General features: G+C 35.0%; 1 protein-coding gene across 1 annotated transcript in view; it reads left to right on the forward strand.

Annotated features, from left to right (window-relative positions):
- ANGPT1 (angiopoietin 1) overlaps positions 1-26,356 on the forward strand; it is a 154,508-nt gene that overhangs the window by 110,390 nt on the left and 17,762 nt on the right. Inside the window, exon 7 of the mRNA XM_065752965.1 lies at positions 7,390-7,556. Within this exon, the coding sequence (XP_065609037.1) occupies positions 7,390-7,556 (167 nt within the window). The remainder of the gene's footprint in view (positions 1-7,389; positions 7,557-26,356) is intronic.

Genomic DNA, 26,356 nt, shown 5'->3' on the forward strand with positions numbered 1-26,356 from the left:
TTGTTTGTTTGTTTGTTTTTAATTAGAGAGAGGTTCTACCTGCTCTGCTGTCCTCCAAATGAAGGATGTATGCTTTCATTACAGATCAGTTTTCTCCTGAGGAGATACATCTTTAACCTGATCTGAAAGCCTAATTCTTACAAGGAAGAAAGAGAGAGAGGAATAAAATTAAATCCTACCTCAAAAATTATTTACTTTTCCCCGAAGTGAAACAAAATTACTTTCTTCTTTTGAAGGATTTGAACATTTATTTCTAAACTACAAAATGTATTTATTTGCAAAGAACAAAATAGAAACTTCTTTTACACTCCCAATTTGTCTTAGAATATAAAATGGACCTTTCTTTTCTTTAAAGCAATCTCCTTTGGATGTGCATAGGAAGAGCCACACTAAGTATTTGTATATTCCCTGGATCCATTTTTGCTAGCCTGAAGGCACTTTGGGAGAGTTCTCCACCTAGCCTGTCTTGGTAGGAAATATTCACCTAATTTTAGTTAGAGTCAAAAAGTGAGATTGAAATTCAGACCAGAAGAAGAATGACTTGCTGTTGTATCTGGATAATGAGGAAAGTGAGGTGTATGAGACTCACTGTCAAGTCAGAGTACCATTTGTGTGAAGTTTTCATTTCAAACCTGGGCTTTGGTGTTGGGATTCTTCCTCATGAGGAAATCTACTGCTACTGATGCTCTCTGTGTTAAGGAAGGACAAATATACTAACTACTGTGTCTATTGATACGTTTGGATTAGAAGGAACAAGAATGGCTGTAGGACTTGAACAAGATTGCAGGAAATACCTCAGATGTGGACTATATGTACATACGTTTAGTTCTGTATGTACTTTTAAAGTAACCCAAATTTTCATTTTATCTTTGGAGAAGTTATCCTCAAGTTCCATCCAAACATATTTTCAAAACGTTGCACAAAATATTTCTTGTTATTTCATAAAAATAATTAAAAATATGTATTATTATTTTACTGTATTTTTAAAGTTAACATTACTTAACACTTATTATGTCAGGAAAATTTAAGTCTTTTTAATAGGCCATGTTTATTTTTAAATAAATATACAATGCATAATCTGATGTGATGGAAATGGGAAGACACTGCTGTTGTAAAACACTGAATTGTTATCTGCTTTATTCAGTGAATTGTCTGACTTGAGATGAGGCCATAGTATATATTGACTGTGTCTGGTTTCAATTTTATTTTGTCTATAAAAAGTCAAAGCTTCCTATGAACATTATCAGACAAAATAAATAAAGTAAGAGAGATAATTTTTTAATAAACTTGGAGTAACATGATTCAAGCAGAATTCCCCCACAGCATTTGCCAAACCTAATAAAACTCTTTTGCACCCTACTTATTATTTTTGAATAAGTATCAACTTCTTCAGTTCTTCAGGTCATTTTTTAAATCAGTATTGAATTAAATTTCTTTGTACTCATGACTGCTTTTTGTCTTTGTTAGTCATTATGCACTTGAAAATGAGATGATGAACCTGGAAGTCATCTAGAGTAATTATAAAATATGTTATTATTGACTTTGATTCTGTGTTAATGAGTATAAAAGGACAATAACTTCCTATTTTTTTTAATGTACCTATAACAGTTGGGCAGTATGTCAAAACATACACAATTCTATAATATAGCTGTACACATGAAGAACCTTTTCTTCATCCTGGAACATATGTGACATAGGTGCTTCATCCTGGTACATATCTATATTGCTCTGAAAATAAATTGTGTTGTCATGTCTGCAAGAACAATTCTAAATGTATTATAAAACACTAGCAGATTATTCCTTGATAAAGAAACTACTTTACTATCTGATTGTGATTGAACATCTTTTTAACTAACTTATTTAAGATGAAACTTAGCCAAAGTACAATCAGAATGCAGTTCACAACTGCAGGAAAAATATAAATATTTCCAGTTTGTGAAAAATTGAAATGAAACATGAAAATAATTTACACTAAGTAAGTGCAAAGATTGGTATATTCTGCCTGTGGCTAGTGCTGAGCAGTTACAGAAACATATTAGGAAATGCATTTTCCCAATTTCTATAGAGTGTTTATGAGGAAATGTAGGAGAGTTCTGAAAACTTTTGGAAATCTTTGACCTTTTCCTGTTACAATAACCACTCTTTTGGAAAATTAAAGTCCAGTTTACCAGTCATCCCTAAACCTTATGCAAATTTCAAGGGAAAAGGAAAATGAGAGCATTTTACAGGAAAATGTAAAGTTTTATGAATTAACCCCTGCACTTGGAAACATGAGGTGGATGAAATACGAAAAGTAAATGACAAAATTGTATCTCTTAGTCACTTTAAAAGCAATTTTGGAACAATACTGCAACTCCTTTGGGTCTCAAAAGGAATTATATTATAATTAAATACAAACACATTCATGAAATACAGATGTTCCTTATCCTACTAGATTGATAGCTGAGGATGACTTTGAATACCACTTGTACTTCCTTGCTTTTAAGTGGGAACTTTTAACATCAAGTATTTGTTACAGTCATGTGAATACAAAAAACTAATGTATTCAGTACATTAAAAGTCAAGTGTATTCAGTACATTAAGAGTCAGTAGGTAAAGGAAAACAAACACATTTAATAACAGATTTGGCTCTGAAATAAACAACTTTTGTCCATATAAATTGATAAACATGGCTTAGGCATGGCTGAAACATCACTTGCACAGATTTAAACAGCAGTATGTGCATAACTTTTCTGTTAACTAGAATGCTTGACATTCATTACTAGATTTTCACTATTGAGCAATTACTGAACTGACTTGTGAACAGCAAACCTAATGAAGTCTGTTTTCGTGGATTTTTTTCTCCTGCTGATAGGCAGCTGGAAAGGGCAACTGCTGAGCCGCTGTATCTCCCTGGGACTGCCTGTCCCAGGCAGCAGTTCTCTTGAAACTTGGTTGGACTTCATGTTTGTGAGATATATATCCCATTCTCAAAACTCTTCAGAATACACTTCATGAAAATAGCAGACAGGGCTGCATCACAAGTGCACAAGCTTTTTTTTCCGTAAGTTTTTTGGCTGAATAAAAAAAATATTCTGTATTTGAAGATAAAATTCAGAATTGTGCTTGAGGGCTAGAGACACAGAAATATAATCAGAAGAGCATGGTACGATCTTTCTTTACATTCATTTTCTCTGCAGCCTCAGAGTAGGAATGCAAACTAAGAGCTAATTCATGCTAAATCAGACCAGTGTCTGAAAAAATTATTATTTTCAGAATAATTATATATGGTGTCTAGAGTTTATACAGAACACATATGGGAATGCAGTGTTAAAAAGCCACATGTATTACATCCTGAATAAGCTGTAATTTAAATAAGATAAGACAAATATAACTTGGTAGAGCCACAGTTCAAAGGAGAGCCCCTGCTGTTTGCTAGTAGTGGAAAAATGGGAGAAAGAATTTGATGAAAATCTTTTAAAGGGAGATAGCTGTTAAAATAATAATATATATTTTATAGAATAGAAACCACATAGATATCAATGTCTCATATTTTGACTGGTATATAGACACCTAAGCTTCAGTGATAAAAGTAATTCTGACTTCTGGAGTTTAGGGAGAAAAACTGCCTTCTGTGTAGCCCCTGTAGAGTATGTTTTCCCTTCCTCTCAGACTAACAGAAACAACCATGGGCAAAAGAGGATGTCAGAGACTGGCTGAGGCTGCTTCAGTAGGTCACTGTCAAAGCTGCTGCAACAGTAGTGACCACGTGTGAGAGCCACATGTCAGAGAGATAGGGTGAGGTGATGTAAAGGGTCAAAAGAGCAGATGAGGAACAGGCCATTACATTTTAGAAAGTATTTATAAAGATAAATATGCATGCAAATGGAATCAAAGCAGTAGGAGACAGACACAGAACCATCGTTGTGGGAAAGCTTGAGGAGCAGATTTCAAACTGACAGATTGCTGTGTTCAAAGCAAAATATCAACATGGTTAGCTACAAACAGTATTTACAGGGACTAAAATGGAAAATCATCTCTTTGTGAGGGAGGGTATTGTGAAGTAATGTGTAGGAAAGGAAGTGAAAAATAACAATGTCCTTCTACATTTAAGTTTGAGTCCTCTCTGAGATATGCTACAGATTGAATATCAGTTCTTGCAGACTAAACACTTTCTATATGAGTATCACTTGATGCCCTCTGAGCTAAAGGGCAGGCATACTCAAAGACCAAACTCAGCTCAGTGTAGCCAAATGTGTCACATATTCTCAGCCTCTTGTTTTAGTAAGAACTAAATATCTGCTCAGATAGGCTAGTTAAAAGTGTTTTTTAATGTAAATTCCTCTGAGAACAACAACAAAAAATCCTTCCTTTAAATATTTTTCCAATCCAGTCATAAACTGTTAAGCTTCTACAGTTGTCCAATTTAGTATTTTGAAGTAGGATATTTATGTATTGATTGAGCAAACTCGTACCTGCCCTGCAGTTTTACTTAGGGGCAGTGCACATAGTGCAGGATTGCATATCCATGTAGCCCAACTAGTAAAGGCTGGAGCCTGGACAGTGAAAGAAGAGTGCAACAATGTCAGTGGTTTATGGGCTGGTTCTTTCTGGTTCCCTGTTGATTGAGGCAGGGGACCCATGGACCCACACCCTGGAGAAGGAGAAGGGGGAAAGGGAAAAGGGAGATGGGCCTAAAGACAAAACAGCAGCAACGATCTGAGGAGGGAATCTAATTTACTAAATAAGATATCAGAATGCAAAATAACACAATATAATTGGAATTGAAACTAATAGATCAAATAAAATGAGCAAGAGAGTGTCCAATAAACCTAAGGCCTTAATGCTAAACGCTGTGGGCGAGATGGCAGTGAGTACCCACGGCTGGGTCAACTCAAAAGGGAAGAGAGTGTGTCTCATGGCACTCTTAAAAGTTTTATCTTTCCCTCTGAGCAGAAAACGGAGAAATGCAAAGCAATGCAAAGTCCTTTGGGACTTTAGAAGAGACATAGCTCTTCTCTTCTGAGGCAGGTATACCCGGAACAATTGATGATCTGTTGAGCTGAAGCATTAACTCTTTAACTCTCACTGTACTACATGATGCTAAGAGGTAGAATACCAATAACAAAAATCATAAAACCATGACTAACAAAAAAGGAGGCTGTGCTTTCAGGAGTGACTAAAATGTCATACATGAAATTAATTTCTTGCCAGTGTCCCTCACAGACACACCTTCCTAACTTCTAGTCCAAAGGACATCTCTTCATATTATCATTCTTTAAAAAAGAAATTATCTCTAGAAATGTTCACACTTATTCTTGAAAATTGCAATGAAACAATCAATGGCAGGTCGCATCACTTAATTTATTATTTGAAACTGGGAGTTAATGTTGTCTGTTAATATCATTATAGTCAGATCAGTGAGAAGGTAACTTCCCATACTGAACAGTAAAGGAAAATATTTTACATTCGTTACCATCTGTTCTATTCCAAAAGCACAAATACTTTATTGTTAACTTCTATAGTTTCTTTCATATGTCTGGCAGACACAATTTAGTACCAGAAGGTGAATTTATATCAAAGCAAGAATATCATCCAGTCATTCATTTAATTTAATCAGGAAATCTTTACAAGGGGCTTCTAAAAACATCCCTGGCATATCAGTATAAGCAAATTAGCACTTATCCAGCTTCCACTTTTCCTAACTCTAGACATATGAATAAGCATGAACTAGTAAACTTGAAATAGTTCTTCACAAAAATAGACTACTATTTTAAATAATATTTACTGTTAAAGAGAACAAAACTGATGAAGCACTATTTCTCAGGTATGAAATAACAGTTTCTAAAGAAAAATAACTTATACAGTAAATTATTTTTATGCTAAATAGAACTTTTAGTTTAGTATCTTAAAATTAATTTGAACATAAGCAAGTTTAAAACCTGGAGGATTTATACAAAAAATATATATGACTGAGAGAGCAGTTTGTATATTGGTTATATTTTCTCTTTTGTTTTTCCATATTTGAAAATTGTATAGCTTGGAAATGAGAGAATCTGAATGTATGAAATGTAAGGAGAGTTAGATACCTTTAATTACATTATATTCTGCTGTGCTTTGGCTACTCTATACACATATAATTCTATCTCCTTAAATTAAAGATTTCAAAGAAGCATAACGCATATAGAAATCTTAGGCCATCTCAGCATGGTGAGGGAAAATGAAATTTATAGTAGACAAAATCTTAGGCAATATGACCCTGAGCAGATAAAGAATAAGGGAAACAAATAATTTAACTGGGGATCACTCGTAGGCTGGGTCTTGTCCAACATGTGTTTTATGCAGAAAAGGATTTTAAACCAAAGGTCTGACACCTTCTGTTATGGCACACAGTCACAGCAGAAGAACTGTCAGAACTGTCCTCCATCGCAAATTTCAATTCAGTGTATAAACTAAATTAAAGTATCTTAAAAAATAAAAATCTTTCATAATGTGCAATATAATTTCCATTTGGATTGTCTAAACGATAATTAGGTATAGCATCACATGAAATGTATCATAATAATTCTCTCTGTCCAATACTGTCATTGAAGAAGATACATAGGTCTCTTTGAAAGTAATGTCTCCTGTTAATTACCATGGAAAATATGATGTACAAAGAGAACAATAACTGTGCAATTTCTCAGTTGCATATGTTTTTCAGCATAGACACCACCATTAGCTGTGCATTTTTGCCAGTGATGAACAAGAGCCTGCATGCCAGACTTGTAAAAATCTGCACCAGTGGAGATGATCCACTGTCACAGTTCCACTGCTGAAACACACCATCTACCGCCTCACTGTGTTCACATTCATTGTTTGGTCTCCAGAACTATTCAGCAAATATTAATGAATTTCAGTGGGTGCATTTTTTTTTTTTCCACGAGGAGGAATTCAGTTTTATACTTTTGATTCATCTGTGTTCCTGCGTCAGATGCCATTTTGTCATATTGCCTCTCTGCTGTTATCTGTAACACAGCAACATAAAATAATGGCATAATGGTGGGAAAGTTCAACCTCTACTGCCGTACCATTAGTATCTCCTCTGATATTATGAGTCAACATAATGAAATAGGCATTACCTTTGAAGCAATCCCAATGCAAATATATCATCCTACTATTAATATCTTGTAATTGGAAAGTGATTTTCAATTGATAACATCCACTGCCCTCAAAAATATCAGTTAAACTGCACAAATCTCCTTCATGGTAGGTATTGACTGACTCATTTTAGAGACTATCAAACTAGGGCACAGAAGCTTTGTGAACAATTAAAATGTACGGGTAAAATGTGATGGTGATATTATTATTGTATAAATATTCTATAAATTATGATAATTTAATCTAGTTGTTCTGACAACTTTTTCCTAGGGTTTTGGTAGCCCATCAGGTGAGCATTGGCTGGGGAATGAATTCATCTTTGCAATAACAAGCCAGAGGCAATATTCTCTAAGAATTGAATTAATGGACTGGGAAGGAAACCGGGCATATTCACAGTATGACAGATTTCATATAGGAAATGAAAAGCAGAATTACAGGTAAGTATCTATGGAAATTTGTTTTTCTCTTCTCAGTGATAAATATTGTTCATAGTTTCCTTGTTATGTATGAGAAGGGATAATAATATGATGCTGATTTTCATGTAAAGTCAAAATGATGCTAAAAACTGACGTAGAAATTTCTCAGTGATGAAAAATTAGACAAAAAACTAACACATTTGATAACAAGAGGTGAACAAGGAATTGCATTATTTGTAAGAACTGCTAAAAAATTCCATGAATTTTAACATATCTAGAACAATCAGAACTCAAAACTGATTGAATGGAAAAAAAAAAGATTCTTAATTATAAATAGAATTTTTTTTTTCTTGGAATTATTAAGACTGAAGCAATGGAGACAGGAAAAGGTACTAAAAAATGCTGTTAGAATATCTGTTATTTCCAAACTAAAAATTAGTGTCAGTGAAGAATAAAAACAGAATATGAGTGAAATAAAACATTGATTCATGAAGGTGGAGGTGGAACACTCATTCTGAGTCCTTCTTAGGCAAGGAGTGTAACGAATAAAGGAAATCTCTCAAAACAGAAGATAGAAGTATTTCTACAAAATCTAAAACCTGAAGTGTAAATGTGTATTATGTGGGCCTTACACTTTTGAAGAAGGTGTTCAAGCACATGAGGGAAGGGTAGGAGAAGTACTTGTCAAGAGTGGAAAGATATCAGAGGACAATTATCGTAGCTATGAAATTATGTTGAAAATTAAAGAAGATGCCAGGAGTATTCCTCAGAATGTTAATTAAAATGGCTGAATTTTCTAAAAGAAATAGTGTGATTTTTGTGCACATTTATTCTATACTGAACAAGGACAATGTGGTTCATTGAAGAGCCATTGACGAGCCAGAAGAATGTTGCAAATTTAACTTACGTTAAATCATATGTTAAGGGATTATTTTCAGGATTAATCTAGGCTTAGTCCTGGCAAAATAGTGAGAAAATTTCTTGCCTTGTTTTAAAATTCTAGACTGTATTTCTATTAATATAGTGGAGATATCTGGAAATGCTGAAGGGATTTCTGCCTATCCTAAGACCATGTGAAATGCCCAAAGTAGGGAAAAAGCAAGGTATTTTGTGGAAAGGCTGTGCTATTTGTCCCTCTGTCAGCCTGGGAACTCTGCTTGGTGCTGTGGCTCGAAGCTGCTTCAGGTGTGAACAAAAAAACAGTACCAGACATGAGCTTAATAAAGGAACTACTGTTCCCTGCGTATATTTAATTGTTTGCCCTTTCCTTGAATAGTTTTATCCTGCTCTAACCAATATGTGTTCATATGGGGGTATCCACAGAGCAGACAGGGACTTTCCCAATCTATGCCAATAACAAATCCATGTTAGGTTTTAGGGAAGGATATCTAGCCATACAAATACAAATAGTAGTGTATCACTTATTATCAAGGCCAAAGAAAAAGCCCTAGTCCAAAATGTAACCTTCCTTCATATTGTCTTTTGTTGGCTCAATTAAACTTTGTCTCAAACAAAGGGCCCTTAAAGAGCTTGGGTGATGAAATAGACACTTGGAGATTTCTTAAACAGATTAAGTTTAACACGTTGATAGACAGTAGATAAACCCTGGAAAAGTCATCCTGAATGAATCTGTCTTCAGTTTGTGTATAGGAACAGAGAAGTATTTAGGAAAGGAAACTCAGTTCATTAGAGGAAAGGGAGATTTTTTGTCCATATGAAATTTACTTTTTGAACAAGGAAACTGTAGAAAATGATCCATCAAAATACTTCTGAACAGGAAAAACAAAATGTTTCAAAACTCCAGAAATTAAATCAGAAAGGGTGTGCAGGCCTTAAATGATGTAACATTGGGAAACATGACTGAATTCTGCTACTCATGTTTAAATCATATTTAAATCATATTTCCACAAACATCTGTAGGAATTTCAACTGAGAACAGTCACTGCAGTTCTGGTTCTTGTTCTTGACTAGTGCATAGTCCAGAATCGTAATGTTTTGCAAACAAATTGTATGTTGGACACTTCTAGAAATTTTTATAAAAATGCATCCTGTGACAAAGCATCTGTTTATTTTGCTTGCCAGTATCACTATCTTTGATAGAACCAGCTCCAGAAGGCCAACCAAATATAAGCCTGATTATCAAGCCCTAGACAGCTGCCCACTCCTCAGAGAATGCTGTTTGTTCTTTACCTAAGTAACTACTATTTAAATGAACCCTCTGAAGTTGAAAAGCACAGTTCTCAACCTTCTACTCACTTTTCCTTTTCTTCACAGTTGTCAGCTCTCAGGCATTTACCATGTTTGCTTTCAATACCTCAAGCGCAGAGCAGCATACCTTTTTCAGAACTTCACTAACTGTTCATCTGAAGTCACCTTGCCATACAAATTACATGTTCAATTTTGGAATCCATTAGAATTTTCTGCTTGTGGCCAGCTTATTCAGCACTGTTTGGAAAAGTAAGAGCTTGTAGGTTATCAATACTTTACACTGGTTTCAAGAAACACAAGTCAACTAAGAAGTTTTAGACAATAAAGAGAAAAACTACTGAGGAGATCTGGACTGTAGATAAACAGAGAAGGATATTGAAGTGAAAGGGAAAGCTCAAGAAGTTGAGCATTTGTGCTATTGCAGTACCTCGTACATTTGGAAGACGTGAAAAAACTATAAAAGATCCAGGTGTAGCATTTAAGTATAGTAAGTTAAAAATGACTGCAAATACCACAAAGTGATAAAATGTTTCTGTGAAAATATGGAAACTCATTTTATGCTGTTTTTCCAAAATCCAACCCCAACATTATGCAAAGCTTGATTCACTCTGGATAACTCCCAATTGGTGATTTCAGAAGGGTTCTGTTTTTTCTCTAGGTTGTTTGTATTCTCTTTATTACTTTTTATTAGCTTAAAGAATCTATGATTAAAAAGACTAATGCTGAACACATGTATGTTCAAAATATTCTTGTTTCTCTTTCAAAATGAGACAGTTCCAAAACAGTTTCTGGGAATGTAGAATAAAATGGATTTATCCCAGATGATGGCTGCAAAGAAGAAGGAAGATATGAGAATTTTTGTAGTGAAATAATAAATTTATAATGATAAGTAATTGAAACAGGATAACCAGTGTTGCACCACACTTGAAAGTTCCAGTACTCTGGAAGTGTCTAAGTGACCAATTTCCTTTCTAACAACCTTAGATTTCTTATTTATATGAAAAGATTAAACACAAGGCTGTCTAAATATAATGAAAACACACACTGACCATCTCTTTGCAGGTCTTACACTCTGTCAAGTAAAATCACCATACAACTAAAATCGCATACATTAAAAGAGTGTCATTGTACAAGCCCACATTTAGTGCAATGTATCTTAAAATGTCAGAAGAAGCATTCACAGAATTAAAATTTTAATTAAAAGAGTCACACAGAAAGTGCATAGCCTCTACTATTTTTCTGTGTAGACCAGTGCCCTCTTGATATCATCAACATTGTATTCTGCTTTCAGGAGCCATACAGTTATGTTCTGAGCTGTGTACTCACACTCCAGAATCAACCGGGAAAAGTAATCATGTCCTGGGATTTCAGGCACCGCACTTCATAATCCTATGTATTAGTTAATGAAAGTAGATATACTGATGCTGGATTATGAACAGTAAAACTTTCAGGCTTCGTGCACATCTGTTTTTGCTACTCACAGTGCAGGAACAGCACTTCCAAGTGAGACATGGGATGAAGAACGGGGGAAATAACATTGAATTAGCCAAGCTGTTTGTACCTCAGAACCCTTAGAAAAGTTGAACATACTCTCACCTCCCTGTGACAACATATTACAGTACTTTTTCAATCTGCTATTTAGAAAATCTTCCTGCAAGGGCTCACTATCCTTGTTCTTATTCATGAAGTAACATGATTAGTCAGTACTACTTAGGAGGCATGACTTTGGGACTACTGAAAGCCTAAGGGAGAACTGAGGATGGATAGAGAACATCCCAACTTTTGTAAATGAATCACCGACTCAAGGTGATGTGGCTTGAAATTAAGAAGCACAATCTTTGTATTGGAACCAGAATGGGGAATAGTCTAGGAAACCTCATAAGAAAATGAAACAGTATAGATTCATTAGTAGAATAAATAAGAAACAAATAGACAGGGAAATATCTGTTATATAGAGAAAATTTAGATGCACCATTCCTCAGAGGAAGGAAGTTGATGGAATTTTTTGCAAACAGAATGGGAATTTTCAGTGATGCATTTGCCATGAGTAACTTTTTCCTTCTGTCACATTCAAGTAGTTTAGATAAAACAGGGAATTAGCCTTATCTGCAAGTTTTTTTCTGATCCATCTGCTTAGTTTTCTTGTTATTAGCATCACGATCTTCAAAGGCCTAGATGGAGAAGACAGTGGAGGACACAGATGAAACTTGTAGGTAGTTAAACAAGAAAATAAAAGCAGATTTAGTGTTCAAACCTCAGAAGTGTTTTGCCAGATATGAAATGTACAGATTAATTAAAAAAAAAAAAACAAACCAACTAATGGTGCAAAATTTTGAACCCATAGTAACTTACATTTCTTTAGAAGCTTAAAATTCATTTTGCAAATCTGCTTCAGAGGGAATGCTCATGCAAACTCGTATGAACAGACAGAATGATATCTGTGGTATGCATCCATTACATGATTTGAATATATCTTTAATATTTTTTTCACCAAACATTTGCACTGTTCTTTATTACCACCCTGAAACTACATAACTAGTAGCACAATTTAGTGACTATTTGCTGTGTTTGGGTGAAGAGAAAAAACGTGGACTGGAGCTGCAAAGACATGATTGTATAAAATATTCTCATTACAGACATTCAATATCCAGCAGGTTGAGGGAGGTGATCTTGTATTCTGCCCTGATGAGACCACATCTAGAATACTGTGTCCAGCTCAGGGCTCCCCAGTTCAAAAGACAAGAGGTCTCCTACAAACAATTTAATCAAGGTTAGCAAAGACAGTTACAGGCATAGATCATCTCCTTTATGTGAAAAGGCTGAAAGACTGGGAATGTTCACATTGGAGAAGGCTGAGAGAGTTTCTCATAACTGTTCATAAGCTTTTGAAGCAAGGGAGAATGTTGATAGCAATGGACTCTTTTCAGTGACATAGCAGCAATAGAGCAAGGGACAATGGGCAGAAACAGGAACACAGGAAGATCTATACTAACACTGAGAAGAACTTCACTGTCAGAGTGACAGAGCACTGGAACAGGCTGCACAGAAAGGTTGTGGAGTCTCCTTCTCTTGAGCTAGTCAAGATCCATCCGGACCCCTGTCTGTATGACCTACTGTAGGAAACCTGATGTAGCAGGAGCTTGGTCTAGATGATTTACAGAGGTTCCTTCCAACCCCTACAATTCTGTGATTTCGTGATTCTTTAATGCCAAATTACATCTGATCATATAAAGTATAACACCTGATTTCACGAGAGCTGCAACTTGTAGAACTACCAATGAGGTTTGACACTAATATAGTTAATTTTCACATGACAGAAAGTCAGTGACAGCCACTTTTCTCTAGATTATCACTTAAAATGAGAAACTTAATGGTTTAATAAACTTAATGGTCCCAGGTACCATGGGAAAAATAATTTCATTCATAGAATATTTATTATTTCCACTGAAGGATTTAGTTATTTGCAGTTTTCTTCATGAATTCTTTTTGGCTTTAAACAATCCCATGTAAAATGAATTCTGAAATTAACCTTCAAACCCTTTTGATGGAGAGCTTATGCTTATACACTTGGTTACTATAATATACCTTTGTGCTCTTTGTGTTTCAAAAATATATCAATCAATTTCAGCAAGTAGTAGAAAATCATTTTATTTTCTTTTTAAGGAAAGCCAAATGAAAGTACGTGTCAGCACTGAAATAATAAAATTTCCATTCAGAAATTCAATTATGTATGCAATTTTATAGAATTCTGTATACAAGTCTGTATTTTTAATAATATCACAGAATCACAGGATTGTAAAGCTTGGAAGGGACCTCTAGAGATCATGGAGTCCAACCCCCCTGCCAAAGCAGGCTCCCTAGCCCAGGTTGCACACGCAGATGTCCAGGTAAGTCTTGAATGTCTCCAGAGAAGGAGACTCCACCACCAATCTGTGCAGCTGTGCCACTGCTCCATCAGCCTCACTGTGAAAAAGTTCCCATGCACATTTGTGCAAAACGCTCTATGAATCAGTTTGTGGCCATTTCCCCTTGTCCTATCACCACACACTGCTGAGAAGAATCCAGCCTCATCCCTCTGCCTCCCATTCCTTAGATATCTACAGACATGGATCAGATCCCCTCTGAGTCTTCTTTTTTCAAGGCTGAGCAGACCCAGGTCCCTCAGCCTCTCCTCATAAGAGTGGTGTTTCATGCTCTTTACCATCTTTGTAACCCTCCGATGGACTCGTTCGAGGAGATCTCTGTCTTTTTTGTACCAGGGAGCCCAGAACTGGATGCAATACTCCAGGTGAGGCCTGACCAAGGCAGAGTAGAGGGGGAGGATCACCTCCCTCAACCTGCTGGCCGTGCTCTTTTTAATGAACCTCAGGATACCATCGGCCTTCTTGGCCACGAGAGCACACTGCTGGCTCATGGCCAACCTGTTGTCCACCAGGACACCCAGGTACCCCTCTTCAGAGCTCCTCTCCAGCAGGTCATCCCCAAACCTGTATCGGTACATGCAGTTATTCCTCCCTAGGGGCAAAACTCTACACTTGTTCTTGTTAAACCTCATCTGGTTTCTGTCTGCCCAACTCTCCAGCCTGTCCAGGTCTCACTGAATGGCAGCACAGCCTTACAGCATGTCAGCCATTCCTCCCAGCTTTGTATCATCAAGAATCTTGCTGAGGGTGGACTCCATTCCCTCATCAAGGTCATTGATAAAGATGTTGAACTGGACCAGACCCAGCACAGACCCCTGAGGAACACCACTAAGTACAGGCCTCCAAATGGACTCTGCACTGCCGATCACAACCCTCAGAGCTCTGCCAGTCAGCCAGTTTTCAACTCACCTCACCATCCACTCATCTATTTCACCCTTCCTCAGCTTTGTTATAAGGATGTTGTGGGAGACTGTGTCAAATGCCTTGCTGAATTCAAGGTACTCTACATCCACTGCTCTCCCTTCATCCATCCATCCAGTAATGATATCATAGAAGGCCACTAGTTTGTTTGAGCATGGCTTTCCCCTGGTGAACCCATGCTGACTACTTCTGATAACTCTCTTCTCTCCCAACTGCCTGGAGACGGTATCCAGAACAAACTGTTCCATCACCTTTCCAGGGATGAAGGTGAGGCCTGTTGTTCCCTGAATCCTCCTTCTTGCCCTTTTTGAAGATCGGAGTACATTGGCCATCCTCCAGTCTTCAGGAACCTCTCTCATTCTCCAAGATCTCTCAAAGATGATAGAAAGTGGTTCAGCAATCATCTCTGCTAACTCCCTAGGCACATGTCAATGCATCCCATCAGAGCCCGTGGATTTACATACACTGTTGTTGCATAGATGCTCTCGGACCATCTCCTGCCTAACCTAAAGGGAGCCTTTCATTCCCCAGACCCTCACACTTACCCCCATGTTCCAAGAGTTCCCACAGTGAAGACAGAAGGAAAGATGGCTAGTAATAGTATTTGATAATAAAAAACTAAAACACAACCAGAAGAGCATAACATTTCATTTCATTTCATTTCATTTCATTTCATTTCTTGTTTTTGTCACAGTTAACTCTAAAACTCTATAAAGCAGTAGTATCAAGAATATGTAAAAAAAAGAAAAAGAATCCCAAAAACTCTTAAGAAATTATTTCCTTGAGACTTCAGAAATGTATTAGACTTGCTTTTCAAGGTATGCACCATAGTTGCATACAATTTCTGTGTATCCACTTATCCACCTATAGTCTGTTTTCACTTAGGTCTTTCAAGCCTCTTCCAAATTGTTGCTACCTTCAGTCTTGCTTTCCTGTATCCCCCATTTCTTTTAGATGGTAAATTTCCAATTGCCTTCTCCAAACTGATGTGTGTGTGTTATTTTTTTTCACCAAAACTTAGTAACTCTCCTCTATCTATTCATGTACCTGCAGAATTCACCTTAGGGGGATTTTTTGGTAGCTCTTGATAAGAAGATTTAAGTAGTTAAATTTGATCACATTTTTATATATTTTGAAACTTTCCTTTGATTTCTCAGGGTACTTAAGCACAGAAACTTGTTTTCCAACATGTTCCACCAAAGTTATCACCATGGAACACAGTTGGCATGCCATTATCTCCTTCTACAGGCTTCTACATTCATATTTTTTAAAGAAGAAAAATACATGAGTAAGAACAGAAGTATTGTATTTTCCCTTAAAGCTCATCTACAATAAAATAAACGCATCAAGTCAAACAAAGCTGCTTCATAACAATTTACTGCACTTAAATGTAATCCTGGATTTGGTGAATTTACTTATTTGTACACAAATCAAATGTAGTTCATTACAGGTGAGTGAGATTAAGATTTCCAGTGCTAACATTAAAGCTCTTGGAATCTAGGAACAGACTGTTGAACCCTAACTGGGACATTCAAATCGCTGTACATGCCTGGGGAGAGATAAGCTCTTTAGACTGGAAGCCAAATCAGGCAACATGCAGAGCAGAGAGCTGCCTGGAATTAGCCATTAGGAAATTCAGAAAATAGCAAGGCATCCATTTATATCTACTGATGATTCACAGCTCATGGCCTGAGAGTAGGAGACAATGTCCTGTTGTACTCAAAGAAGAAATGAAAGAGTCTGGATTAAAGCCTTCATTTTTAAAAGGAAATTTAGAGAAAAATTATTTTTTCCCAAAAGAGAATGGCAATCTATGCTGCAAAGGAACAGACTCTTCACCAAGACTCTAATTCTGTGCAGAGGATAATTCAGTGCTCAGAGGATAAGTTGGTGTGCAGATCTCTTCAAAAGTGATGCCTTCTATTTACCATCATGGAAAATACAACAGATACAAAGAACACAATAACACTCTTTGGTAAATTCTCATGTACTAAACACTATTTTCCAACACAGTCACCAATCACTAATTGCTGTTCATTTTTGCCACAAATTAACAAGACCCTGCATGCTGCAATCCTAACAATCTGCACCACTGGAAGTGATCCACTGTCAACTCTGCTGAAATGCACCACCCACTGCCTCACTGTGCTCACATCTACTGTTTGTTTTCCAGAATTGTTCAGAAAGCATCAGTGAATGTCAGTAGGTGCACTTTAGTCCACATGGAGGAATTCAGTTCCACACTTTTGCTACGTCTGCACTTCTGTGTCAGATGCCATTTTGTTAGAGGGCCCCTCTGCAGCCATATGTCGCATGACAACAAAATGTAATGGAATATTAGTTGATAGATTCCATCTCTACTGTAATGCCCCACCAACATCTTTCTTACATGATGAATCAACATAATTAAATAGGAGGCATTGTTTTCAGAGCAGTCCTCATGCATAGACATCACTTCTCAGTGAGGTGGGAGATGGAATTCTGACTGTGCTACCTCCCCCAAAGATTGCATCTCACTTTGAGTTAATAGTCTTTGATTAAATGATGTAAATATGGTGCAAAGTGAAAAAGATCATCCCTGGACTCTGAACACTGTACAAACTGGTTATGGAATCACTGTGAGAAAAGTTTGTGATTTTAAACCCTTCTCTTGCTGAATGAATAGAAACAACAACTTCTATGTGAGAAGTAACCAACTATACAGCATAGGAACTAGTGGTGGATCTACTACTCTTATCCACTGAGGACCACTACAGAAAAATAAAAAAAAAAGTAGTGAATGTTTGTGAAAATAATAAAGTGTTAAGCAAGAAAATTGCAATGCAGTCCTTACTGAAGACTGCCACACATACACACAAATCTATGAGAATTCTCTAATGCACGTGTTTGCATAAAAAATACCTACAGAAACTCAGTAATGATCTTACCTATTACATATTGTAAGTCAGTGTGGATTTAATCAGACATTCCTCAACTATCCTACACACAGAGCATGAATAGGTGCACCTAAGAAAAACTTACATAATATTTTTGTTGTAATGGCTATTTTTTCTATTTTCCAGTGTAAAACAGCTACTCTAATTCTGCATGTATTATCTTCATCACTAATCTATATTCTTATTAATATACAGTATTACTCACTTTTAAGCATCTGTTGCTTTATGGCGTCCTCATATATTTGTATGAAGTCTATCAAACAAGTATTTTAGCAAAGTTTATTAAACCTCTATGCCAATGGACTTCAGTTTCCTCATGATAAGAACTCTCACTTACCTAATAACAACACCAAAAAGATCTATGTGTTTCTTTAATTCATTTCTGTTGAAATATTTATTAAGTATTTAAACCTTCATATTAGTGTAGAAATTAGTGTATTCTAGAAACCAGTAACTTCATCTCTCAGAGAGCTTTGTGACAGAAAAGTCTGACCACGAGTATCAATTAGCACAGAGAAAAATTATGCACAAAGTCTAAGAGAGATGCATAAGAACATGTCAAAAGTTATTGATGTATATGGTACTCCAATGTGAGCACTTTCATTTCTGGTAGCTAATATCTGGTACATTGATGATTTAGCATTTGAAATACACCGAATTGAGTTCAAGGGCACAAAATCTATGTGCTCACAGAATGCCTGTGAGAGACTTATTCAGAAATAAAATGCAGGATGAAGAAAACATGTCAGTAAAATTTAGGACTACAAAATATCTCTCACTTTAGTGCAAATTCCTTTTTTTGTAGTATTCTCCCTAGTATTATGTCTGAATGTTAGGAAATGGAGCACATTTTCAAGAACCAGAATACAGGTTCAGCTCAAAAGTATTTAGCCTAGACATTGTTCTTGTCATAACTATAATCAGACTTGAAGATGCTGACAGTTCCAAATGTTGGGCCAGGTAAGGTTGAAGTGTAGATGCAATGAATGAGATGTGTCTTTAAGAGTTCTTGGTTAGACAAATGATGTTCTTCCTATAAATAGCCCAGCTTTCCATAAGAATGGACTAAGTGCTGACCTAAGTGAACTAAGTGATCCCTAACTGTTGGCAACATTCTGAAGAATTTGTTTAACATCAGTGACAATATTTTCAAAATAAAATAATATAAAATTTTAATTATTTAATTAATACTGCCAGTGCCTGGCTGGTGTTGGTTCTCTCTGCCCACTCTTTGTGCACAACAGAATTTGGATAGACCTGTGAGTGTGGCACCAAGCCCAAGCTAATGTATCCTGCCTTTTAATGGTCTTGGTGTCATATATAATGCGACAGTAAAGCTTCCAACCAGGATGATGTGTGGGCAGAATGAGCTCATGTCTGCTCTTGGACCCAGAAGAGTAAGCTTTCATCTGCTCGCAAAAAAACATTGAGGGATACTTAGAGTGACCCTTATTTAATCTAGTACACTTGTGGTTAAAGTCTCTGAAGTATGTTACCAACTGCTCAGACAACCAGATCTAGGTTTCAGTCAGTTTTAATTTGTTTGGGTTTTTTTTTTTTTCTTTTATCATTAGCACTTCTACTGGCACATGTATCTACAGCCTGACTCTGAGAACATTTTATGCCCAGATTTATTATATGTTCAAGATAATACCAGCAAAGCAGTAGCAAATTCATATCTTTTGTAAGACAAAAAGCTGTGTGTACCTGTGGGGCTTAAAGAGAATATGGTAGAGATTATCACAGATTTCCCAGAGTCAATAGCTGCATTAGACTTCGTTTTTGTTGCTGGTTTGTAATGTGTTTTGTTGTTGTTGAGTTTTAGTTGCTTTTTTTCTTGTGGGAGAGAGGAAGATGGAAGTGAGGAGTGTGGTTTTCCATGTTAAATGGAAATATATGTGAATTTCCTGTACCTTCCTCTGAAGTGATCATAACAAAAAGTGGTATTATACATTATTCATTCCACTGCAGCAATGTAATTGGTAAGTTAGAGTACAAAGTGGAGGTATACACCATAGCTATTATTTACGTAAACCTACAGATAGATCAAATTTGAGCATCAAAGCACAAAATATTGTGATATCTGACTTTAAAAAAATATTTTTTTTGTTTGCATAGTTAAAATAAACCTTCTTCATTATCATTTAAGAAGAAGGTAGTCAATAACACTGGAAGCCTAACTGCAAAGAAATATGAATTAATGTCTAGTGCTGTAGACAAATCAGTCTGATCAGTCTACAGTCTTCTGTTTCATCAGATATGCAAGGCTGCTGAGTTTTCAGTTTTAAATAACAGCTCGTAACACTTGACCCATGTGAACATGCACCATTTCTGTTCTATTCTCTTGTATTTCTTCTTTTGTTCAATATTGTAATTTGGTTTCGCTGAAGTTAAACCTCTTTGTACCAATCTCAATCCCATTAGAAGCAGAGAAGTTGTTATTCTGAATCACAGCTCTTAGAAGGTCATGACCTTAGTTATTAGTGAGAAAAAAAAAACAAAAAAAACCCCTAACATGCAAGACATGCCGACCCCTGTTAGCCTGGTCAGTGTGGCACCAGTGAAGAACTTGGATCATAAACGGGTGACAGTCAGTGAAACTTTCACTCATATACGACTGTTTATCAGCCACAAATAACACCAAGGGAGTTGAAAAATGTTTTAACAGTCTGTTTATATTTTTCTACTGAGGTCTTAGTGCCACATAACTCATTTTGGCATTTTTAAACTAAATTTTGCATTCAGAAAACCAAGCAAATTGTGAAGCCAATATTTATTTTTCAAGTAACCATAAGCGTTCAACAGAAAATCTCTGTTTATCACTTTTAAAATTTGTTACTTTTTTTCTGAGTACTTGCCATCAGAATGAAAGTATAACCTCTGTATGATAGCAAAGTTCAGAGAACGCATATAGTATGTTGTAGGGTAGAACCACTGAAGAGTAAAAGGATCAAGCTGAATTTGTTGCAAATCATCGAGGTAAGGAGTGGGACATGCTTGGTTGTATGTTTTCATTCTATATTCCATTTTTAATGCTATAACTCTTTAAGCAAAAAAAAATAAAATAAAAAATCACAAAAAATGCTGCATGGTATTATACTTGCAGTGTGAATGATCCTATAAAAGTAAAGGGAGCCTTTCATCATTTTCAGCATCTTTTTCTTCTTCTCTTTCCCCTCTTCTAATTTCTTTAATTTTTTATTCAAAGTACATTTTATACTCTGATTAACCCATGCACTTTGGCATATTTTTAAAAAAATGTTAAGCACATGCTAAATATTTTGCTGACTCAGAGCTGTTGCAGAATGTCAAGTCATTCTTGTCTCTTTATTGTTGTACAGTCTTTAAGATGACATCAAAATAATATATATATCCATATTATGGTAAGAATGAGATCATAACAATTACACTGTCCTTAATAAAAGCTTACATTTTTTTTCCCTGCTTGGAAATAATTGCATTTCCTGTCATCTCCAGAAAGTGGTTTCTCAACATCCCTTACTGTTCAGTGACGCCACTTTACACAGCTACCAAATTAAGCCTATTAATCTAATTAGTAGAAATTCATAAACATTGAACTGGCTTCTTCATCAAGACTAAATAAATATATGTAAGTGAATGGAAATCTTGGCAAACATTTTCTTTGAAAATAATGTCCCCAGCTCAGTATTTTCATCTGAGATTCACCCAGTGCAAAGAACACATTTCTTGACATGAATCGCATCATAAATCTTGAAAATCTCATGCAGAACCCCAAATATTTATTTTAATGTGTTATTCATTTAGTTCTTTCTTTACATTGGAGTCTTCTGGCAGCTACAATATAATTCCATTCCAGCTATATTATAGCAATGCTATAGCATGATTTGAGGGGGTCATTAGGTCATTAAGACTGGAAAAAGTTCAAACTCAAAATCTACAAATGTCCAAAAGAGAGCAATTGTAAAACAGGATTGCACTGCCAGAGCATAATAATTTTAAAGCACAAACAGTCCAAATAAAATTGATGAAATATTAATTGTAGGCTATTTCCACTTCTGTCAGTAATGATTCTTTTCCATACAGTAAAGCTCTTCACAAGGAAAAAATAAAATAAAATAAAATAAAATAAAATAAAATAAAATAAAATAAAATAAAATAAAATAAAATAAAATAAAATAAAATAAAATAAAATAAAATAAAATAAAATAAAATAAAATAGTGTAAGTATTTAAAAAATTCCTCCCACAGTTTCAATTAGTTATTGTGCTAGTGGTAACATGGGAAAAAGTTTAATCAATCTAGATAATATGTCCAATCCAGTATTTAAATGATTTCTTATATTCTTACGGATTACATCTTGTTTAACAAACAATTTTTGTAATACCAAAGTTCAATTTTCTTGTTTCAGCTCTGTAACTCAGTGATCTAGTTTGTGTTCTTCTCATATTCATAGCCAACTGCTTGCCATAATACACAGCCTGAAGGAATAGCAGGCATGGTTCATGATCAGAGTAACACTTAACTTTCATCGTGTAAAAGTGTAAATGTTTCCATAACATGAATTGCAGGATCTAGTCACCTTCCAGGAGATAACTCAATGTCAGAGACATTTTTTGCAGGCCATTGTCCCATTCTGTTTTACACAAAATCTTTGGAATCTGAAGACATTGTCTCAATACTAGTCTTCAGTTTTACTTTTTTTTTAATATTTATTTTATGTCGAATATTTTTTCATGTATAGTACTCTTGATCTCCATTTCTCACACAAGGCAGGCCTACTTAAGGGTTAGTTATCTCATGGCCTTATTTATATATAACTTCAGGCAAATAATGAGGTAAAAAAGGTTAATTTACATTGTTATATTTTTATCCATCTCTGTAAATAGAGATAAAAAGTAATATTTGAAAATCATCTTCACAGTTTTTCCCTTCTAATCACAAAAAATAGCATGAAGTAGAGCAAAGTTTTAATTAGAATAATTCAGTTACAGACCTGGATTTGTGATACATAACGTTCTTAGAGAAAAACTGTAGCTTTTTACAGAGAAAAAAGCAAATAAACAAAAGCCAATAGAAAAAAAAAACATTAATTGTTAATGTACTCTTAAACATGATAATTTGAGTTAATGTGTTTATAGAAGTTAAGTATCAAACACCAACATATCTCAATAAGATTTGTATTTTTTTTAGATAAGTCTATCTATTAAATTTATAACTTTTGCAGTTATTTATGATTAATCACTTTCAATTAAGTAAACTCTATGATAAATATTTTACTGCAGCCTACAAATGATATTTTTCAATGACACTTCAGAGTAACAGGAATCTAATGTCTCTGCAGGAGTTATCAGAGTAAAAGTTACCAATAACAATGTGCTGAGATATTAAATTTTGCATTTAAATTTTATCTAAAACAGTTGATTAGGATAATGTACAGCCCACGTGGATTACAGTGCGTAATTAAGATCACCCACAGTATAACTAAAGCACAGATTTATGAAATTCACTGTCATTAAATATTCACATGAATTTAAACAACCTATGAGGCTTTTAGAACTAGAAGTATATTTTAAAATAATTTAATAATTTTACTGGACTGGCCTTTTTGACTGTATTTTCAAACAGGATTAATCAATTTACAGTTAAATAAAGTTTCAAACCAATATTCAATAAACCCAAAGTTTCAATGAGTGGAAAACAAATTAAAATGAAAATAGTCAGTAAATATAAGCAGCAGAAGGTCTGCTTATATAATCATTAGAAACTTTTCAAACTTTTCAAATATTAGTTTCCTCTGTGCTGAAAAATCCCTTTAGAATCAGTTTTGGCATTTCTGCTGTTGTGTTCAGCCAAACACAGGAACTGTATTTTAGCAGGGAGAAAAACATTTTTGAATTTTAAGTTAACCAAATTTATGTAAACTTGGCTTTCCTTGAGCCTTGGGCATATTTCCAGACAAGTTCTAACTTCCTATTTTATTCTTTATGAAGTTTACTAAGTTTTAGTGTTATCAAAACATTTTGTATTATCATCATACTATATGTCCAGTGTTTACATGTTATTTCAAGTTTGAAAATAGAAAGAATCTCTATCCTTTCTAAATGAACACGGTATTTATTACACAGAGATGAATTATCGCAAAAGTGTTAGTTTCTGCAGCCATAGAAAATCTCAGCATTTTATTAGATGATGGGACAGTAGCAGGAATGTAAGTTTTCATTAATAAGAACATAATGAATCTAATAACTGAAAAGCTACGTTTCAGATTTCCATGGAAATATATGGTGAATGAGTTTGTTTTAGTAAGTATTGTGTTGAAAAACATTTTTAACAGAAAATTGGAGTATTAGATTAATGTATCTCTTTTGTGCTGTGTTTGGTGAGAGATTAGAGTAGAGGGAATTAGTTCTGTTCAACACATCATTGTCATAGCAGCGTTTAAATATGCTTCTGTCCCTGCTAGCAGCAAAACTGAGTGTTGCCGTATGTTTCCTCTCCATCAGCACCATGTTACTGACATCATTTGCAAACTTAGTAGCTTATGCTGCCTCAGTGACTGTTTTCTGTGGCTTCTGTAGTATTTCAAGCAATAGAAGTGTATGTTTGTTTGTTCATTGTCTAGGAAAATAATATATTTTAAACATTTTCTGTAAGTTGTGACAAAGCACAATTTGTCTGCACGTATTGGTATGGCAGGCTGTCTGCCTTGTGGTAGGAAAAATTTGTCTGGCAGTAAAACTGGATATATTTTAATTATTCCTGCTCACTCTCCCTTATCCCAAGTTATACAGGACTTGAGTAAATTACAAAAGAAATTTAATATTGGAAAAGGTGAATTTGTTATATTTTTTCTGTATAGTCCCATCCGGTATCTCAGAAAAGCCAACTAGGTACCTATACAGTTTGCTGTAATATTTAGCTCTGTTACTTTTTCGTGGCTCACTTATTAGCCAACACTCACACCTCAGGCTGCACCACCTGAAACCTCCCATTTATAGTTTCCCCTTCTTTGATCTGTCAGGTGTGTGTGGATCAAACATAAACTAAAAGTAGCACTAGCTCTTTAGAGAGGAAACAAGGTTTTCTCAGTCCCACAAAGGGTCTACCTACCATGCAGTGTTTGATGTCCCATAGGCTGTACTGAATTCTAAAGGAAAAGTGTTCATATTCATCTATTGCTGTATTTTATATTACCTTCATGTCCTTAAAACTAAAAGATAGAAGTTCTTGGTCTGGATATATTGAATTAATATTTTTTATGTTATAAACAGCTGGCACATTTCACTTGTCTCAACAGGAGAATGGGCAAGGAGTTGCAGTAAAGTCAGGTTTAATCATTTCAACATTCAGTCATTGCTACAGAACAGCAGAGGAAAAAAATACAGAGGTCATCTTTTCTTAAGGAATGGTGGGAGGAAATTATTTTCATGTGCTGACCGCAAGAATATTCAGAACCAAATTAAAAATCTGTTCAAGTTGTCAGAACTACTTATGCCATTATTTAGGTTTTTGACAGTCTGCAGAACCATCATGTCTACTGTCTGCAGTTACAAATTCTATGAGCCCAATAAAGTTAGAGATAAATTAATAAATACTTAGCTCAATTTTCACTAAATTTAAGATTTGGAGGAATTCAGTACTGCTGTTTTTTTTTTTTTTTTTACATTTACATTGCTGTTTTTCTCCAATCAGATATCAACTTTGAAAGTCTTGTTCTTCATGATGTCAGCACTTTTACATCATTCTAGGATGGGCAGCAATAAAGGTGGTGAATTGCTCTTGCTATTTAGATAAATTGGTTACTAACAGCTCAAGGTTTTGTAATAGTAGTGGTGACAGAACTCTATAGTTTCTTTAATTTCTCTAGTGTATTTTTCATTCTTTAAGAGTAGCTTTTAATTTACCCTTAATGCTTATCTCCTCTGCTTGTTAAGTTCTTGTTAGTTAAACAATCCTTATTTGCTATGAAATATTATATTTTCTTTTAATTTTGATTGCTTTCATAAGGAGAGTACTTAGCAATCTAATCTGAAGGATATAAGCACCAACTATAATACCTTGCATTCTTCAACTCAGAACACTTCAAGCTCATGGGAGCCTACCTGATCACCACAGATGGTTCATTCTGTTCAGTAAAGAGACTGTTTCCATTGAATTCATAAATGCACCCATAGAAATGTTTCTGCTTATCCTTAACTAGGAATACTTGATACTCAAAAAGTTGAATACTGTCCTAGGCCTCCTAGATAGTTAACACATTTTGTCTGGCTACATGTTTAACATGATTTGGGCAGACTTTTCAGTTTTAACCTCAGTCAAAGCACATTTTCTTTAGAGTGATTGTTAATCACATTATTTATCAAGTATTTGGAACATAACTTTATTACAAAAGTCTTTTTTTCTATTCAGATGTATCTGTAACTATTGATGCTTCATGGCATTTCATAATATAAACATAATAACAACATAAAAAAAAGCATTTTGTGTACAAATATATATTTTATTGATTCACAGTGTGTATTAATCACCAACAAAGCTGTGTGAGACTTACGGAATCCTAGCTATTTCACTGGGAGACTGCTCTAAATAAAGAATTTAAGGATCTTTACAGACTCAGGAAAAATATAGAAAAAAATAGCTGATAATTCAGTGAGATGCTGACTTCTCAATAGTTTCATTAAAAAAAATTGAGAATAAGTGTTAGATAAGAACTAACAGTTGCTTTTTTTTTAGTGTAATGACTTTCCTAACATACATCAGTGAACAAAGTGGTTTTTCTCTGATTAAATACTGCCAGCTTCTGTGTTCCTCATTGTGATCTTAGAATTTCATAAGATTATCATCAGATGTC

This window comes from Cyrtonyx montezumae, unplaced genomic scaffold (assembly GCF_038088225.1).
Source record: "Cyrtonyx montezumae isolate F1298 unplaced genomic scaffold, pur_monq_1.0 scaffold_8, whole genome shotgun sequence".
NCBI lineage: Eukaryota > Metazoa > Chordata > Aves > Galliformes > Odontophoridae > Cyrtonyx > Cyrtonyx montezumae.